This window comes from Parambassis ranga, chromosome 21 (genome assembly GCF_900634625.1).
Source record: "Parambassis ranga chromosome 21, fParRan2.1, whole genome shotgun sequence".
Lineage (NCBI taxonomy): Eukaryota > Metazoa > Chordata > Actinopteri > Ambassidae > Parambassis > Parambassis ranga.
Window position 1 is genome coordinate 6,570,974 of NC_041041.1, and position 19,831 is coordinate 6,590,804.

General features: G+C 38.8%; 2 protein-coding genes and 1 pseudogene across 2 annotated transcripts; 2 read left to right on the plus strand and 1 right to left on the minus strand.

Annotated features, from left to right (window-relative positions):
• Window positions 1-2,905: 2,905 nt before the first annotated feature.
• LOC114426659 (uncharacterized) lies at window positions 2,906-5,488 on the minus strand. The gene is made up of 8 exons (XM_028394203.1): window positions 5,435-5,488; window positions 5,089-5,106; window positions 4,885-4,913; window positions 4,276-4,326; window positions 4,063-4,105; window positions 3,738-3,851; window positions 3,382-3,579; window positions 2,906-3,293 (listed from the first exon to the last, which is right to left on the minus strand). Exons 2-8 carry the CDS (start codon window positions 5,096-5,098, stop codon window positions 3,085-3,087), a joined length of 654 nt encoding a protein of 217 aa, XP_028250004.1. The 5' UTR covers window positions 5,099-5,106; window positions 5,435-5,488; the 3' UTR covers window positions 2,906-3,084.
• A 3,255-nt stretch (window positions 5,489-8,743) lies between these two features.
• On the plus strand, window positions 8,744-9,836 carry LOC114426668 (interferon-induced protein 44-like; annotated as a pseudogene).
• Window positions 9,837-15,405: 5,569 nt separating this feature from the next.
• Window positions 15,406-19,493, plus strand: LOC114426653 (interferon-induced protein 44-like). Its single transcript, XM_028394192.1, has 9 exons — window positions 15,406-15,446; window positions 15,580-15,631; window positions 16,053-16,064; window positions 16,160-16,193; window positions 16,627-16,828; window positions 16,992-17,144; window positions 17,245-17,413; window positions 18,983-19,083; window positions 19,162-19,493. The coding sequence occupies exons 2-9, from the start codon at window positions 15,613-15,615 to the stop codon at window positions 19,321-19,323; spliced, it is 852 nt and encodes a 283-aa protein (XP_028249993.1). The 5' UTR covers window positions 15,406-15,446; window positions 15,580-15,612; the 3' UTR covers window positions 19,324-19,493.
• The last annotated feature ends 338 nt before the right edge of the window (window positions 19,494-19,831 follow it).

Below are 19,831 nucleotides of genomic sequence, written 5' to 3' on the forward strand. Positions count from 1 at the left end.
CTTTGCTGATGTCAATGTTGTGGATCGAGTGGCCCATGGTGGTAGTGGGGTCATGGTATGGGCAGGCATCTGTTATGGACGAAGAACACAGGTGCATTTTATTGATGGCATTTTGAATGCACAGAGATACCGTGATGAGATCCTGAGGCCCATTGTTGTGCCATACATCCATGAACATCACCTCATGTTTCAGCAAGATAATGCACGGCCCCATGTTGCAAGGATCTGTACACAATTCTTGGAAGCTGAAAATGTCCCAGTTCTTGCATGGCCAGCATACTCACCGGACATGTCACCCATTGAACATGTTTGGGATGTGCTTGACCGGCGTATACGACAGCGTGCACCAGTTCCCACTAATATCCAGCAACTTCGCACAGCCATTGAAGAGGAGTGGACCAACATTCCACAGGCCACAATAGACAATCTGATAAACTCTATGCGAAGAAGATGTGTTGCACTGCATGAGGCAAATGGTGGTCACACCAGATACTGACTGGTTCTGAGTCCCCAGACCGCCAATAAAGCAGAAACAAAATGCACATTTCAGGGTGGCCTTTTACTGTGGGCAGTTTAAGGTACACCTGTGCACTAATCATGATGTTGCTCACTATCACACATTTAGACAGATTTGTGAACAATGTTTGAGAGGAATGGTAATATTGTGTATCTGGAATGAAGTTTAGATCTTCAAGTCCATCTCATGAAACATGGGAGCAAAAACAAAAGTGTTGCGTTTATATTTTTGTTGAGTGTATGTATACCTGAACTATGAGAGACAAAATAAGAAAAGAAAATGTAGAAAATCACATTGTAGGATTTTTAATGAATTAATTGGTAAATTCCTCAGTAAAAGAAGTATTTGGTCACCTACAAACAAGCAAGATTTCTGGCTCTCACAGACCTGTAACTTTTTCTTTAAGAGGCTCCTCTGTCCTCCACTCGTTACCTGTATTAATGGCATCTGTTTGGAGTCGTTATCAGTATAAAAGACACCTGTCCACAACCTCAAACAGTCACACTCCAAACTCCACTATGGCCAAGACCAAAGAGCTGTCAAAGGACACCAGAAACAAAATTGTAGACCTGCACCAGGCTGGGAAGACTGAATCTGCAATAGGTAAGGAGCTTGGTGTGAAGAAATCAACTGTGGGAGCAATTATTAGAAAATGGAAGACATACAAGACCACTGATAATCTCCCTCGATCTGGGGCTCCACGCAAGATCTCACCCCGTGGGGTCAAAATGATCACCAGAACTGTGAGCAAAAATCCCAGAACCACACGGGGGGACCTAGTGAATGACCTCCGGAGAGCTGGGACCAAAGTAACAAAAGCTACCATCAGTAACACACTGCGCCGCCAGGGACTCAAATCCTGCAGTGCCAGACGTGTCCCCCTGCTTAAACCAGTACATATCCAGGCCCGTTTGAAGTTTGCTAGAGAGCATTTGGATGATCCAGAAGAGGATTGGGAGAATGTCATATGGTCAGATGAAACCAAAATAGAACTTTTTGGTAAAAACTCAACTTGTCGTGTTTGGAGGAGAAAGAATGCTGAGTTGCATCCGAAGAACACCATACCTACTGTGAAGCATGGGGGTGGAAACATCATGCTTTGGGGCTGTTTTTCTGCAAAGGGACCTGGACGACTGATCCGTGTAAATGAAAGAATGAATGGGGCCATGTATCGTGAGATTTTGAGTGAAAACCTCCTTCCATCAGCAAGGGCATTGAAGATGAAACGTGGCTGGGTCTTTCAACATGACAATGATCCCAAACACACCGCCCGGGCAACAAAGGAGTGGCTTCGTAAGAAGCATTTCAAGGTCCTGGAGTGGCCTAGCCAGTCTCCAGATCTCAACCCCATAGAAAATCTTTGGAGGGAGTTGAAAGTCCGTGTTACCCAGCGTCAGCCCCAAAACATTACTGCTCTAGAGGAGATCTGCATGGAGGAATGGGCCAAAATACCAGCAAAAGTGTGTGAAAACCTTGTGAAGACTTACAGAAAACGTTTGACCTCTGTCATTGCCAACAAAGGGTATATAACAAAGTATTGAGATGACATTTTGTTATTGACCAAATACTTATTTTCCACCATAATTTGCAAATAAATTCTTTAAAATTCCTACAATGTGATTTTCTGGATTTTTGTTTCTCATTTTGTCTCTCATAGTTGAGGTATACCTGTGATGAAAATTACAGGGCTCTCTCATCTTTTTAAATAGGAGAACTTGCACAATTGGTGGCTGACTAAATACTTTTTTTCCCCACTGTAATTGTGTGTTAATGTGTGAGTCACATTGCATAATAATGATTTGAGACAGTTTGATGTATAACATTCTATTGGTCCTTAAACATGTCATGCAATGTGTTCAGTTTAGTGGGAAACTATAACAACATCTAAAACTAATTTTTGAGGGCACAGTGACTAAAAACGTGTGCAGAAAATGCTTATTACTTGCCTGTTGCTCGGGGACTGTCATGAAACCTGCGCACCGACCAATTTAAGGAAGCTGCTTACCTAAGGCAGTTCTAAATTTGTTAAGAACAAATTATCCTGGATTTGTGCGACCATACACACAGACTAAGCACAGAACACTGTTTGTGAATGAGGCCCATTGTGTTCTGTGCTGCTGTGTTAATGAAATCTCTCCACCTTGGCATGTAGAGCTGCAGGTGTAGGTTTGTGCTGCATCTGTGGCCCATACACACAGTAATATAAGCCTTTTCTGCACACCTTTTTAGTCACTGTGCCCTCAAAAATGAGTTTTAGATGTTGTTATAGTTTCCCATGACATGTTTAAGGACATGACGTTTTTTTTTTTTTACATGACATGTTTAAGCACCAATAGAATGTTATACATCGAACTGTCTCAAATCATTATTATGCAATGTGACACACAATTATAAGCATCAAGTTATACATTTTAATTTTATTCATTAGTACATATGTCTGTACTGAAGTACACATTTTATACATGATACTAATAAGGAAGATGAATCATTTAAATGTTTTCTGTGTTTCAGCAGAAAAAGAACAACAACCACCAGCAGGTGTGACTAGTGTACTAGACTAATGTAGACTAATGACTAATGTATTTCTGTAACTTCTTTTTTATTTTTTGGACTGCAAGTTTGTTTTCTTTACAGGACAATAACCCTTTCACAGTCTCATGGTAGAAAACATTAACACCCAAGACAACTTTGGGATAAGTGTCAGACCAGTTCTCAGTGTCTGTGTAGTAGGCCTTTCGGGAGTGGTGCATCAGAACCAGGATGACTGGTTTGTCACCTGCTGACAGTACAGAGGAAGGAGAAGAATGTGAGGTGATCCAGAAATACAGAAACTAAATGACAGGAAACTAAAGCTGTTGTATTACCTGGAAGGTCACTCATGGCATACTGCACATCTGATCCAGGACGAGAGCTGATTTGACAGAAGAGAATGATGACATGGCATCTGGACATGTCTGTCTCCTCTAGTGTTATACGCCCACTGTCCTTCACTTGGGCCAGCAGAGCCTTATCAGGCCCGTATGTGTTCCCTGTAGTCACTGTGTGGATCCTAACTGTGATTCCTATACAACAAAATGCAACAAAAATCAGCTGAGACACTCACCTACATAACTGAACACATTTGGAAACCTCCACCATTTTGATTCAGCTGCAAAACATGAAGAGTCACTTCAGCAAAATTAGAAGACCAGTGTGAGTCTTTCTACACAGATATACACACCTGCATTGGACACATCTGGTTTTGAATCTATAAAGGATTTAAAAGTATCAAAGAATTTCTTGATGTTGTGGTCCTTGTTGTAGTCTTGATAGTGCTTCAAACTAACGCCTACAGCTGTAAAGTGAAGAACAGAGGTGTATGTTTAGGCCATGATGTCTGAGACAGAAGGTGACAGTGTTAAAAATAAAATGTACCACAAGACACATCTGATTAAGATTTGATTTGAAAATTGTTTCATGGTCACCTCTGATCACTGATTAATGACAAAACAAAACCATGTTACAGATGACATATTGTGAACTTAAAATAATAAGCTGGATCATACCATTATAAAGTTCTTCTGGGACATCCTTCTTCTGTTTCTCCAACTTAGAACGAAACCAGAAAGTTAAACTAACAGTTCTTTTTTACATTTCTTCATAGTAACACTGTGACCTACATCAGCTAAGATGTGTGTGTGGAAATTGATTATTATTGACAGCATGTAAAGTGATTGAAACAGCATTATGTGTGAGTATATACATGAAAGTGTGTTTACCTCTGGAGGCAGTGGAGGCAGCTGCTTGGAAACAGGACGCTCAGGTCTTCCCTGGTCACAGACACAAAGATATAACATCACAGGGCTTCATTGAAGTGAACTCATGAATTCATTTTTGGTGACAGTAATATTTCAGTTTTAATGCATCATTTATCATAATTGGCTAATACGGCTGTTTTAATAATTAGTAGCCCTTAGCAATTATCAGGGGAGTTATTGAGCTATGGCTAAATACATATAGGCTACTTTGTCCAGTGAGCTGTGATGTCTGACCACCATGTTGAATCACTTGATCTGTGATGGAATTTATTTGAATTCCAAAGAAAATGTGTTCAGATTTTCAGTTCAGTTATAAACAAAAACATGTTTCTAATATCACCATAACCTTTGACCAGCAAATTAAAATCAGTTCATCCATGTGTCTTTAATGAACATTTCTATTGAATGTAATTTCAATGTCCTAACACTTCCCTTATGTTCGCTAACCAAAATTATTAAAACATGGAAAGGTATATGTATAAGGGACTTTGTGTTGCTCTCAGATCTTATCTTATCTTATCTTATCTTATCTTATCTTATCTTATCTTATCTTATCTTATCTTATCTTACCTGTGATGATGGATCCATGGATGGATAATCTGGGAAAACAGATTTGGTGTTAGACAAGCAGACAGATGTCTGTGTATGTGTGTGTGTAGAAAGATGTGAGGAATTACAGGAAGAGCTTTGATAACAAGTTAATCATTGCTTTAAAAGTGTACATATAACAAAATAAATGTGGTGCTTCTGTCGTGTGCAGTCGGCTCCTCTTACTGTCAGCCATGATTTGATCTGAAAATCAGGAAGATGAAGATGAAGAGAGATGAAAACTGACATGAAGAAGAAATAAATCAATAAAAAATACATAATATTATTAGAATTTTTTCAATGCCAAATCTCGGTTTATTGCTAATTTAGTAGATTTAGTGTTACTTTTAGCTTTTCCAATGTTTTATTCTCAATGCTATCTATCTATCTATCTATCTATCTATCTATCTATCTATCTATCTATCTATCTATCTATCTATCTATCTATCTATCTATCTATCTATCTATCTATCTATCTATCTATCTATCTATCTATCTATCTATCTATCTATCTCAGAAGAGAAACACCTACCTTGCCTGAAGAGCTGTTGCTGCTGCAGAGTGAAGAATGAAAGTGGAAACTGAACGACAGCATGCTTTTATAGGGCATAGGAAAACTTTCAGTTTCATTTTCTCAAAACTCAAACCACTACATTTTGAACTCAAATAATATTTTTTTCCCCTACCATTATTTACACTATCACATTCATCTCAAAATTTCTGAGAAATCACATCACAACTGTAGATATGAATTATGAGCAGAGCATTTGTGTGACACCTTTTACATCCTTAAACAAATAATTAATCCTCCCCCCAGACCCCAAAAGGATTTCTTGTAAACCATGTGACTTATCCTGGTATACAAACTGAAAGGAAAAGTGCAAGAGTGCTCTATAAAAAGGGGTCTTCAGCTGCCACAATCCTCAATCCCTTTTCTCTGCAGCATCATCAAGGTAAGACTTCTTCTCTAACATATTTATATTTATTAAGCTCAACATTTCTGAGAATACATGTATTTTCATTGATATCTACCAGTTCTGATGTGACTTCAACTTCATAATGGTTTTATTTCAGGGACTTCACTGTAATTTCTATTCTTCTCCAGCCATGGGTGATCCAGAATCTAGTAAGTTACATGAAACCACATGCACAGCATTGTTCAAAGCTGCTTTTAATCTCTATTAGATGATGCAGCAATTCATTAGCCTTTTGAAATGTGTCTGTTTACACATAATGTATTATTATTTTACTTGATTTTACTTGATTAATTCTCTGTGCTATGTTCCTTATTTTCTGCTGCATATTATTTTATTTTATATGACAGAAGAGGATCAGGGCCACTGGCAAAAAAGGTTGCTTTTTCTGTGATTAGAGTCAGAATTCTAACTTTTTTCTCAGAATTCTGACTCAAGCAGCCATGTTATTGCAAAACAATGAAAACAATCCTGCACAAACACTTGTCCGTCCATTTGACAGACCCAGAGGGGAACTGTCCTCGGTGAGAAAGAGAAAGGCCACCTCCCATGTGTCATGAAAAAATGCTGCCCCGGTCGGCTGCCTAGTTTGCCTGTGCCTGACTGCTACTGTATATTATTTATGTAATTAATTTAGATTTTGTTTTTTCTTTTGTTTTAAAACATAATCCTGAATGATTTATTTTAACTGTACAATTAATTACTTTTTGTTTGACAATGTATTGCATTTGTCTTCTTCTATAGAACCTCCAACCCTACCACGACGAGGACCTTTTCCACCCAGTAAGTTAGAACATGATTTCTGTTAATAATTCATGACCTAATATTATTTTATTTTTCTTCAAAAAATGATGAAAATGTTCATTTTTGTCATACCAGCTCTTAGGACTCCGTGGAGACAGGTATCATGGGTGTTATGGCGTTCATGTTCTTTAAATCTTGCCACTAAAACAGGGCTCCGCTTCCTTGACTCACACACATTTCAAAAATGACAAACTGAAGCTCGGCTCAATCCATTGTTTTATTTGGCTTCAATTTGATTCCACAAAATTAAATAAAGTTTACGTGAGGTCAAAAACCGTGTCGATGCCCCATCCTCCACAATGTCTTTCCCCGAGCAAACAAAGCATCTGTTCCACCCCCCTCACCTGGTGATAAAACAGCTGATCCTAATTTGACGTCACTTTGCCAATTACTAGACTTCATTTTATCGATATAGAAAACGTAAATAAAGAACATAAATAAATGGCTCTAACAATGGGGTTGAGTAAATTACTTCATTTGTAGACACATGAAATTGGTTTATCTTTGTGTTTAGGTTCAAGGTAAAGCTGCAGACATTCTGTCAAAGCATTTTTAACTTTGTAGGGAGTTAATGTATTGATTTATTGGTGTTTTTTGTATTATTATAAAAAAAACAAATGTAAAAACACATGAATAAAAAAATACGCACATCTCTTTAAATAAATGCAGAACTTAATTTACATGTAAACTAATCTCATATTTTTGTCATGAGCCAGGGTCTTGGCTCCTTGTCTTTTATTATATTGTTTATTTTGTTATTTAGTTTTCAGTGTTTGTCCTCTTTCTCTGCTCCTCCTCAGTCCTTCCCTCTCTCCTTCTCTTCCTCCCTCCTCTTTCTCTGCTCCTCCTCAGTCCTTCCCTCTCTCCTTCTCTTCCTCCCTCCTCTTTCTCTGCTCCTCCTCAGTCCTTCCCTCTCTCCTTCTGTTCCTCCTCCCTCCTGTTCTCTGCTCCTCAGTCCTTCCCTCTCTCCTCCTCTAGCCTCCTCCCTGATTATCAGCTCCTCCCTAATTGTGTTCACCTGTGTCGTCTCTCCTCTTTTTAAGCCCTGTGCCTTCCCTTTGTCTTTGTCAGTTCTTCCCTTGTGATTCCCCGTGTGCACCCCCGTGTGTACTCCCTTGTGATCCACCTCTTCGTCCTTCTTCTTCCTCCGTGTTTCCTCATGTTTCCCCGATCATCCTCAGGTTTGGTTTGGTTTATTCTTTTGTGTTTATTTTGTACTTTTTACCTTTTGTCTGGCACTGTTTCCAGTAGCCCTCCTTTCGTTTACCTGCTCCTCTGGACTGCTTTTGTTATTTAGCTTTGAATAAAGCTCCTATTGTTGAACATTATTTTTGTCTGCGCCTGGGTCCTATTAAAACCCCACACGTCACATAACAATTTTACATTGGCCATTGCCCACATTATTATACATTTACTGGCACATTCTTTCATTTAGTCACTCCTTTATTATTGATATTGACAGTTTGATCATTGAGATGACATGTAGACCAGGCATGCCTTTTCCCCCACATACAGTGTCTTTGTGAAAACGTCTGTTTTGAATCTTTGCCACATTTTTACAGAAACAATGCGAGTGATCTGGATTATGTGAAGAATTATAAACCTGAAAATGAGGCCGTCAGACACATCAGAGTTCTCCTCCATGGTCCAGTTGGTGTTGGAAAGTCCACCTTCATCAATTCTGTCAGCAGTGTCGTTCGAAGGAAAGTTGTGATTCCAGCTTTGAACAGTTCAGACAACTCTGAATCAGTTTTACTAAAGAGGTGTGTAAACTCGTGTCTATCCACTTTTGTGTTGGCACATATTCAGTGTTGCATGTGCACTACACTCACACCAAGCTGATAAAGATCTTTGAAAGCTAGAAAGCAGCAGACTTTTGATGAAGCCGAAGGGCAAATATGAGCATTAAAGCAATACCAAAATATTTGCACATGCAAAAAGTGAACCTCTAAATATACTTAAAACACACCTATAACTGTCAGATCTTTCTCACAGGAGGCTGCTTGGTCTAGAATTTGTTTTGCAGAAGGTGCACCATTTGTGTGTGTGTGTGTTTCAGTTTAAAACTCATACCATCCAGAGAGAAGGCAGAGGGAACAATTATCCTTTTGTCTTTAATGATGTCATGGGTCTGCAGGAAGGAACAGCAAGAGGAGTCCATGTCAAGGACATCAAACTGGCCTTGAAGGGACATGTGATGGAGGGTTACAAGGTACAGATGTCACACCTAACGCATGCGTAAAACTCAGACATGCAATAGTTATAATTTAAATCTTTTCATTCTGCAGTTCAATTCTGTATCTCCACTGACACCTAGTGACCATGGCTACGTCTCTCAACCCTCTCCCGATGACAGAGTCCATGTTCTGGTCTGTCTCTACTCGGCTAATGCAGGAGACATGAAAGATGTTTTTTTGCAAAAGATGTGGGAGATTAGAGAGGCAGCCAGTGCTTTGGGTAAGACCAGATTAATAAAGCACTAATGATAGTTTCATCATGATCATTTCATAAAATTCACATATTTGTCACTCAGGGGTCAGTAATTAGACCCCGTTCACACTGGGGAAATCAATCCGGATATATCCGGATAGACCTCGATCCATGGATCTAGCCGGATTGGCTTACATCTCTAGCTGGATTGACTTTCTCCAGTGTGAACTGGGCCTAAGTCAATGCAGGGACAATATCTGAGTCAATCTGTGTATCTACAGGTATTCCACAGATCGCTGTCCTCACAAAAATTGACCAGGCCTGTGGGCAAGTTGAAAAAGATCTGAAAAACACATTCAAGAGCAAATATGTGAAGACAAAGGTGAGTTTCAGCTGAACATTTGAACAATTGAACACAACTTAAACTGAAACCTTCATTATTTCAAACTTAGATTGAGGATTTCAGCAGAAAAGTGGGAAAAACTGCATCTTTCCTATGAAGAACTACTGTACAGAAACCCTGCTGGAAGATGATGTCGACACTCTGATCCTGAGTGCACTGAGAGCTATCATTGACTTTGGAGGGGACTTTGCAAACACACTGTAAACCTACAGAACCTGCTGCAGGGCTGCATGACAAACAGCATAATAACCACATGTAAAACAATAGCAGGCTGATTTTACTTATGCATCTAGTAGTGACTGAGTTTATCGAAGCAGAGACATGCACACATATATACATTTTTTTTTAAAAATCTGAATAAATAGGCTAGCTTTTAGCTTTGCAAATTACCAAAAATAAGATTTTTTTAGAATTGGACTGTCAGGTTTTTGGCTGAGTGTTTTGTGTTTTATCTTTCTGATATCTTTGAATTAAAGCAACTTCTGATTCGGATACCAAATAACTAAATGTGTCAATCATTCATCAGCCTGTAATATTTACCATCTTACAGATGTGTGCCCCAAAAATTAAATTCCAATCACAACATTTTAATGTGGAAGTGCGACTATCTTTTTAAATATTAAAGTATATACTGAAGTCTTTAAATAATTGGGATAAATCTTTTTATCAGTTTTCCTCAGGGATTAAACTCTTTTATTTTAAATGTGAACAAAGATAATTGACTAAGAAGCGGCTCACTCTGCAGTAAAACAAATAATCAATGCGATCAGGATGATTGATCATTGATGATTGATTGTGGCCCATACACACAGTAATATAAGCATTTTCTGCACACCTTTTTAGTCACTGTGCCCTCAAAAATTTGTTTGAAACACATTGTGTTGTTAGTTTCCCACTAAATTAAACATTTTACATGACATGTTTCAGGACTAATAGAATGTTATGATAGTTTGATAAATGACAGTTATCAAACTGTCTCAAACCATTATTATGCAATGTGACACACATTAATATACAATTAGAAGTATCAAGTTATACATTTTTATTTTATGCATTAGTACATATGTCTGTACTGAAGTACACATTTTATACTTGATAATAAGTAAGATGAACCATTTAAATGTTTTCTGTGTTTCAGCAGAAAAAGAACAACAGCCACCAGCAGGTGTGACTAGTAACTGTAATTCAGTAACTTCTTTTTTATTTTTTTCATCTGATTAGGATTTGATTTAAAAATTGTTTCATGGTCACCTCTGATTAATGACAAAACAACAACATGTTACAGATGAAATATTGTGAACTTAAAATAATAAGCTGGAACATACCATTATAAAGGTCATCTGGGACAGCCTTCTTCTGTTTCTCCAACTTAGAACGAAACCAGAAAGTTAAACTAACAGTTCTTTTTTACATTTCTTCATAGTAACACTGTGACCTACATCAGCATAAAATCTGTGTGTAGAAATTGATTATTATTGACAACATGTAAAGTGATTGAAACAGCACTATACAGGAGTATGAAAGTGTGTTTACCTCTGGAGGAAGTGGTGGCAGCTTATTCAGTTGGTGAGAGTAACATTTCAGTTTTAATGCATCATTTATCATAATTGGCTAATATGGCTGTTTTAATAATAATTGTCACTGTAAATGTAAACAACTGTTGAACTGCGACAGCTTTGCCCCGAGTTTATTTCCGACAGGGCTACAAAGGAATAAACTGCTTTTTGAACTGAAAAAAAGAAAACGACACAAGCGACACAAGACAAGAAAACACACAATGCATGCGCATTGAGTTCTGATTAATGACAAAACAACAAACAGTAAAAACCGGATTGGCATACAGCCTGGAGACTGAAAATGGAGTCAGCGGCTAGCAGCTAGCACCCAGAGAAAACATATATTCCCAGGGTGGAGCTGACTGTGACAAACCACAACCATTCATTTAGCACTCTCACAGGGTAACTGTGTCTTCAATGTCTTTAGTTTGTTATAGATGAAATATTTTGACCTTAAAATAGTAAGAAGGAACATACCATTATTAGGTTGACCTTGGACATCCTTCTGTTTCTCCGCCTTAGAACAAAAACAGAAAGCTGAACTAACAGTTCTTCTTTTTTACATATAGATTTCTTCATTTTTTTACTTAGCCTTTTGCTAGAGCACCCGCCCGTTTAGCTTTGAGGCCCAAAGTGCCATTTTGTCAAAGTTAATTTTTATTTTATTTTATATTGTTATTGTGTGTGACCACTCTCTGTGGTCCAAAATAATAGTAAATGGACCGATAATAACTTAGATCTACGTTGGTCAGTCACATGATCCACAACGTGCCCCATCTGTTTAATCTGATCTGTTCTGTGAAGTCTCTAAGATCTGACAATCCAGCTGAAGGTCTCATTGGGAATACTGTGAAACAGAAATGTAGCTTTTGTGGTTAGGCCTATAGTCATGGTGGCACAGAGGTAGAAAGTAACAGATGTAAACCTGTTTTATTATAATAATCTTGGTTGACAGAGCTGTTTTCTTTTCAGTTTGTTTTGTATTTGTCATCATTGCTTAAAATAAATAAGGAGGTATTATTGAATCTCTCAGTAATAGTTGTTGAGTTAAGCTTTTACTTCTGTCGGTAAAATAGGTGTTGAAATCCACCAGAATGCAGGAAATGGCTTCTACTTCATGAAAAATATTCTGGGGGAGGACCCCTAGACCCCCCTCCCCCTCCCAATACTGTAACAGCTTATAAATTCAATTTAACACATTATCTTTATATGTCCTAAATGGTGTTTCAAATTCATGGTCCATGTGCCCTATTTTCACTTTGAGCACCTGCCCGTCCAACGGTCTCTGCATGTCCCTGCCAGAATGGTTTTGTAAATGAACATGTACTAATGACTGAAGCATGTATAGATGAAGTATATTGTGAGTGGTGGTGAGTGAGGGGACCACAGTTAGTAGTGAATATTAGAGCCTCATGGCAAACACTATTTGCTTATGAACGCAGTGAGCAGAAGCAATCATGTATAGCAAATGTCCATAGTCATCACCAGGCAAAAAGGTTGTTTCCACTAATTTCAGTTTCACACAGATGGAAAACAAGCCTGGTTTGTGTAATAAAATCCTAATGAAAGCTTTCGTATTTTAGTAACATACTGAATATGCTCCCTAACAGATAGCTGGTCATTACAAATACTAGATATTTACTAGATTAAACAGGAACAGTGTTTTAACTCTTGTCAATGAAAACACACATTTAGACTGTAAAAAGAAACACTGGCACTCTTTTGTATTGAAAAGAGTTGTACTGGCTTTGCAACAAAGAAAAATAATCTAAATATATAAAATAAGATATCACAATAAAACAAAAATATGATCTTACAATCAAAGTGGGAACTGAAAACCAGTCACATAGTAAACATGCAGACACATGCTCTGTGACTCCTACCATGCCTGAAGAGCTGCTGCTGCTGCTGAGTGAAGAGTGAAAGTGGAATGCTGCTCTTTTATAGAGCACCCTCAAACTTTCACTTTCAATTGCAGTTTAAAGATGCTGCATCATCTCCATTAGCTGATGTTGCATCTAATGGAAACCACTCAATCAAATGCTGCATAATTTAGTTTCTCCAATGTACAGATAAGAGCATTCATCACTGCACTGGACTGCATATATCACATTTCTGTGTTTCTCCCTGGGAGTCTCATCCTTCGGGTTGTCAAGTGGAGTTGAGATCTCAGGATTAACTTCCCCTTAAAGAAGGCTATGGGCTGAAGTATTAACATAGAAATTAACAGTAATTCATGATGTAATGATTAATAAATTGTTAAAACATCTAATAAATTCAGTCGCCTACGACCGGGAAAAGCTGCAGGACCGGATGGACTCAGCCCCAGAGTACTCAGGGACTGCGCCACACAGCTGTGTGGGGTCTTCCAGCACATCTTCTCCCTGAGTCTGAGCCTGATGACTGTCCCTGCCCTGTGGAAGACAACATGCCTTGTTCCTGTGCCCAAGACCAAACATCCAAGCACACACAGCGACTACAGACCAGTTGCTTTGACTTCACATGTGATGAAGTCTCTGGAGAGGCTGGTCCTGAAACACCTGCATGCTGTTGTGGAACCATCGCTGGACCCCCTGCAGTTTGCTTACCAGCCCCGTATTGGAGTGGAGGACGCCATCATCTACCTGCTGCACAGAGCACACACCTACTTACTTTGTGGAGTGGTGTGGACAGAACCACCTGCAGCTGAATGTCACAAAGACAAGAGAGCTGGTGGTGGACTTCAGGAAGCACCGGACACTCCCAAACCCGGTCAGCATCAAGGGTACCAACGTGGACATTGTGGACAGCTACAAATACCTGGGTGTCCACATTGACCACAAACTGGACTGGTCCACAAATGCAGAGGCAATATACAGGAAGGGACAGAGTCGCCTGTATCTACTGAGGAGACTCAGGTCCTTTAACGTCTGCCAGACCATGCTGCAGATGTTTTACCACTCGGTGGTCTCCAGCGTCATCTTCTACGCTGTAGTGTGCTGGGGCAGCAGGATGAAGACGGCCGACACCAACAGACTCAACAAGCTCATCAGGAAGGCTGGCTCGGTATTGGGAGTGGAGCTGGAGTCTGTGGTGGAGGTGACAGAGAGGAGGATACTGAGGAAACTCCTCAGTATTCGTAACAACACGTCTCACCCCCTGCACGACACACTGCTGTCCTACAGGAGCACATTCAGCGGTAGACTGAGACTACCGAGGAGCAGCACAGAACGCCACAGGAGGTCCTTCCTGCCAGTGGCCATCAGACTGTATAACTCCTCCCCTTTCTGTAGGGAGAAGCGCTAGACAATCATGTCAGGCATCACTGTCATTCCCTCCACTTGTCTATATTTATTATAGGTTGTCTTTGCAAAAAGGACTATAAACCCGGGATTTCTACACCGGACGAGGACTGCGCTGCGTTTACAATCTAGATAATTTTGATGATTTTTTGGATTTTTTGGAATTACCTGATTTGAATTCAAGGGCTGTTGCTTTGCTGAACCTGCATACAAAATAAATATTTCAAAATTCAGAATTCTCCTGTTTTCCCTAGTGATAGTACACCACAGTCTCATGGAAGTAAAACTCTAGGTAATGACTTTTTTGACGTGTTCCAACATCTAGCTCTAGGGGTCACACTAGTTTTTAGGAGTCCACTACCATTTATGTCCTTAGGGCTTATTTTCCTAGCCATTAAATTTTAACCTGGCACGTACCAAGTGCACAGATCCATTAGGGGTAAGCCACCACAACTGACGGGGGCCCTCCACCGGTCCCGGCTACGGGTAAGCCTACCTGCGTGGTTGCATCAGTGCGAGGGAGGAAGCAGGGCAGACGTCAGGATTAACAGTGGTTAGAAGCCAGGCGAGTTACCCCGCCCTCAGCTTAAGTAGTGTGTCTTTAGAATTCATGCTAGGGTAATACCCTTCTGACTAAGGCACCAGGACCCCATGTAGACGGAGAGCTGACGATTATTCCCGGGATCTAACAGGGCGAACCAGTCTCTGTCTCAGTGTTGTCATAGGTTTGAAATGAACCGGGATGGAATGGAGATGTTCTTTCTCCGCCGGGTGTTGTCCTTCTTCTTGTTGTTAGTAGATCTTGTTTTTGTGGCTTTGATGAGTTTACGTGTCATTTACTTTAACTCTGTTTTCTTCTACTATGAACCAGCAACGTGTTGTTTAAGGCATTTGTGTGACATCTTTAGTATTCTTGGATAAAGATCCCCCCTCCCCTCCGTTCTTCACCTCCCACCAGGATTTCTTGTAAACCACATGACTTATCCTAGATACAAAAATAATGAATAGAAACTGGAAGTGGAAGAGTGCTCTATAAAAGGGTTTCTAGCTGCAGCATCCCTCAGTCATTTTTCACATCAGCATCAGCATCATCAAGGTAAGACTTCTTCTCTAACATATTTATATTTATTAAGCTCAACATTTCTGAGAATACATGTATTTTCATTTATATCTACCAGTTCTGATGTGAGTTACCTGCAGTAACTAACTTCATAATGGTTTTATTTCAGGGACTTCACTGTAATTTCTATTCTTTTCCAGCCATGGATGATTCAGAATCTAGTAAGTGACATGAACCCAGACGCACAGCACAGTTCACACACGATTCTTGCTTTTATTCTCATTAGATGCTGCTGCATTTCATTCGCCATTTGAAATGAGTCTGTTTACATTAACTCAGCTTTTTTCTATTTATTAGTATTTCACTGTTGGATTCTGCTGAAAATCATCTTATTTTATAATATGGAAGAGGATCAGGGCCACTAAAAAAAAAAGGGCATGGCTTTTTCTGACTTTAATTTCAAACCCATGACCTTTTTTATTTTCCAGTGGCCCTAATCATCATCATTTAAGCAATAAAAATGAATGCATAATGCAATGCAATTTTTAGAATTGATATGATAGATTTCTTTATGTTGCTGATCCTGAATTATTAACTGTACAATTAACCTTTACAATGTACTGCATTTGTCTTTCTCTGTAGGACCTGATTCCAGTAAGTTAGACCATAATTTCTGTAATTATCATTACTATTTTTATTGTCTCCTTAAAAAATTAACTCTTTAATGTTTCCTCTTTCATCCATACCAGCTCTTTCCACTCCATGGAGACAGGTAGAATGGGAGTGAGTAAATGACTTAATTTGTGTTGACATTGTACTAGCTGCTGATAGTAGAAAATCAAGAGCAATAGGATGATCATTGATTTATCTTTGTGTTTAGGAACCAGAGCTGCAGACATTCTATATGGAGTTGATTTATTGATGTATTAATGTATTTTGTATTATAAAAATACAAATACAGAACAAATGTAAAAATACATGAATTACACACATCAGTACAATTTTATGTAAATAGGCTACAGAACTATTTTATTTTGGCCATTGCCTGCATTAATTGTGCATTTACTGGCACATATATTCATTTAGTCATTCCTTCATTATTGAGTTTAACAGGCTGATGCCTATTCATTATCACTGAGTCCAGACAAGCCTTATTTCCCCCACATATAGTGTCTTTGTGAAAACATCTGTCCTTTTTTTGGCCACATTTTTACAGAGAAAATGAGAGTTATCTGCAGTATGTGAAGAATTATAAACCTGAAAATGAGGCTTTCACACACATCAGAGTTCTCCTCCATGGGCCAGTTGGCGTTGGAAAGTCCACCTTCATCAATTCTGTCAGCAGTGTCGTTCGAGGGAAAATGGCCCATCAAGCCCTGACCAGTGCAAGAACGGCTGAAGTCAGTTTCACTAGAACGGTATGTATATATATATATATATATATATATTTATATAGGCTAGCTATGTATATTTCTGAAAGCTAGAAAGCAGCAGATAGCCTTTTGAGTATACTGAAATTGCTTTAAGTTTTCCTTTTATTGTTTTTGAGTGTTGTACATAACTTTTTTATGTGTGTTTCAGTTTAAAACGTATACCATCCAGAGAGAAGGCAAAGGGGACTTTTATCCTTTTGTCTTTAATGACATCATGGGTCTGGAGAAAGGAAAAGACAGAGGAGTCCATGAAAATGACATCATACTGGCCTTGAAGGGACATGTGATGGAGGGTTACAAGGTACAAATGAACACCTGAATAAAGCAGGTCTGAAATTGTGCTAGTATTAAGTGGTAATTTAGTTGTAGTAATATCTAATTTAACAATTTATATTTTGCAGTTCAATCCTGTATCTCCACTGACACCTAGTGACCATGGCTACGTCTCTGAACCCTCTCCTGATGACAGAGTCCATGTTCTGGTCTGTGTCTACACGGCTAATGTAGGAGACATGGGAGCTGGAGTTTTACAGGAGATGAGGAAGATTAGAAAGGCAGCCAGTGACTTGGGTGAGAGCAGATTATTATTATTATTATTATTATTAACAACAACAACAATATAAATAATAATATAATTATAATATCAATAATAATAATAACAATAACAATATTTATTTTAGATACTGTATTAACCCCAGAGGGAAATTCTTTAGTGTCATACAATGACTAGCAGGCTAGGGTGAAGTGTCTTGCCCAAGAACACACAACAGTTACTAGGGAGGAGTTGGGATCGAACCACCAACCTTCTGGTTACTGGACAACCCTGCTATACCACTGCCACTACCACTGTTGCCCCCAAATGACAATACAGTGCCATGAATGCACCAACCAAACACAAATTAACATGAGCAGAAACATATTATGTTATAGTATGCAGTCATTATTAGGCGGGTTTTGAGGGATTAATTACAACAGATAAATAAAATACCAAATTAATAACAACTTCATCACAATATGCTGTAAATAAACATATTTGTGGCTCAAGGATCATCAAGTCAATTTAGGAACAAATTAAGTATCAATTATGTATAAAATAATAATAATTTTAGAGTCTCAGCAGAAACAGAAACATGAACTGTAAAGTTGATCCACCAGAACTAAAACAATGTGATAACCTAAGTCTAATTTAGCCCTCTGGAGTCATGTGTATAATGGTCCGTTTTGACTACATTTAATTTTATCTTTATATTTCAGCTTAAAAATGGTTCACCTTGCTTTGTTTAGTGTCATTCTTTTCAGTACAACCCCACAAGTGTGACTATGGTGTTATTTTTTCATTTTGACATACTGTGTTAACACACTGGACCTAAAATAATATAAAATCAGAGTGGGAAAAAGTTAGATTTTTTACTGTGCAAACCCCAAACATGTTTAACAAATTATTTTTATAACTTAGAATGCTTATGCAAATTGTACATTTAAAAAATTATGTACAAATGTAGCAAAAAACAAAATTATTTACAACTATTTACCCTTGAATGCAGTAAATGCCTCGTTTTTTGTACAGCAGCAGTTCCTGTCCACCACAACACAGAGGGGCACATCACAGGCCTGACACTTCCAGGGTGTCATCGGATCATGACGGATGATGACGTCATCAAACTCAGACGCTGTCCACGTGTCTCACTCTGCGCCTTCCAGTTCAAAGAAGAGCCGCACTGCCTGCTCCACATTCAAAGGCCGTCTCATGGCGCACAAAACAATAAAACGACTAAATCACACTGAACACACTTCACCACACACTAGCTATACACTCCAAACACGCTAAATATCACAAATCTGTCCATTGTCAAAACTCGCTATTGCTATCACTGTCTGTCATTCGCCGGCGTTTCTCCCACAATCTTCCCTTAGCAACTAAATTCCACGTGGTGCCATAAACATTTTCTGATTGGTTGCGTCAGCGACGCTGTGTCTTGCTGCTACGTCATCTTAAATTGGCCATGCGAAAAAGACGCGCAGGCGTGTCAATTGACTCCAGCGAATTGCAGTTAGAAATGGTTTATGTCAGACATGTTTCTGAATAGATGAGCTATTCTTAACATAATCTGAGAAAAAGGTCAATCTGTGTATCTACAGGTATTCCACAGATCGCTGTCCTCACAAAAATTGACCAGGCCTGTGGGGAAGTTGAAAAAGATCTGAGGAACACATTCAAGAGCAAATATGTGAAGGAAAAGGTGAGTTTCAGACAAATCTGTTTACACAATAAACACAATTTAACACTCAAACTGAAATCTTTCTTCTTTGAAACATAGATTGAGGAATTCAGTAGAAGCCAGGGGATTCCCATCAACTGCATCTTTCCTGTGAAGAACTACTGTACAGAAACCCTGCTGAATGATGATGTCGACACTCTGATCCTGAGTGTACTTAGAGCTATCATTGACTTTGGAGAGGACTTTGCAAACACACTGTAAACCTACAGAACCTGCTGCAGGGCTGCATGGGAAATATTGCATGATAAAAATTAAGAAAACATTTGTCCCACATTAGGGAAATTGTATTATTACACAGATGCAGTAGCAAAAAGTAAGATAAGATAAAACAATATACACTGCTCAAAAAAATAAAGGGAACATTAAAATAACACCTCCTAGATCTCAATTAATGAAATATTCCAGTTGAAAATCTTATCTCATTACATAGTGTAATACTTTGGGGACAAAATAACATGGTACAGTACAGAGCAAACATGACATCAAGATGAAACAGTGATTACATTGTAATGGATATCTATATATATATCGTCAGTCCATAAGTAGTGATAGTAATTTGATAGCAAAGATGAGCAGCAGGGGCTAGTGAAGTCGATGAGCACAGGAGAGTTCAGGGGCCGGACTGCAGGTCAGCATGGTCAGCATGGGTGTTGAGACCTGTAAAGAGACAGAGAGAGAGCGAGAGCGAGGCACAGAACTACGAGGAAGA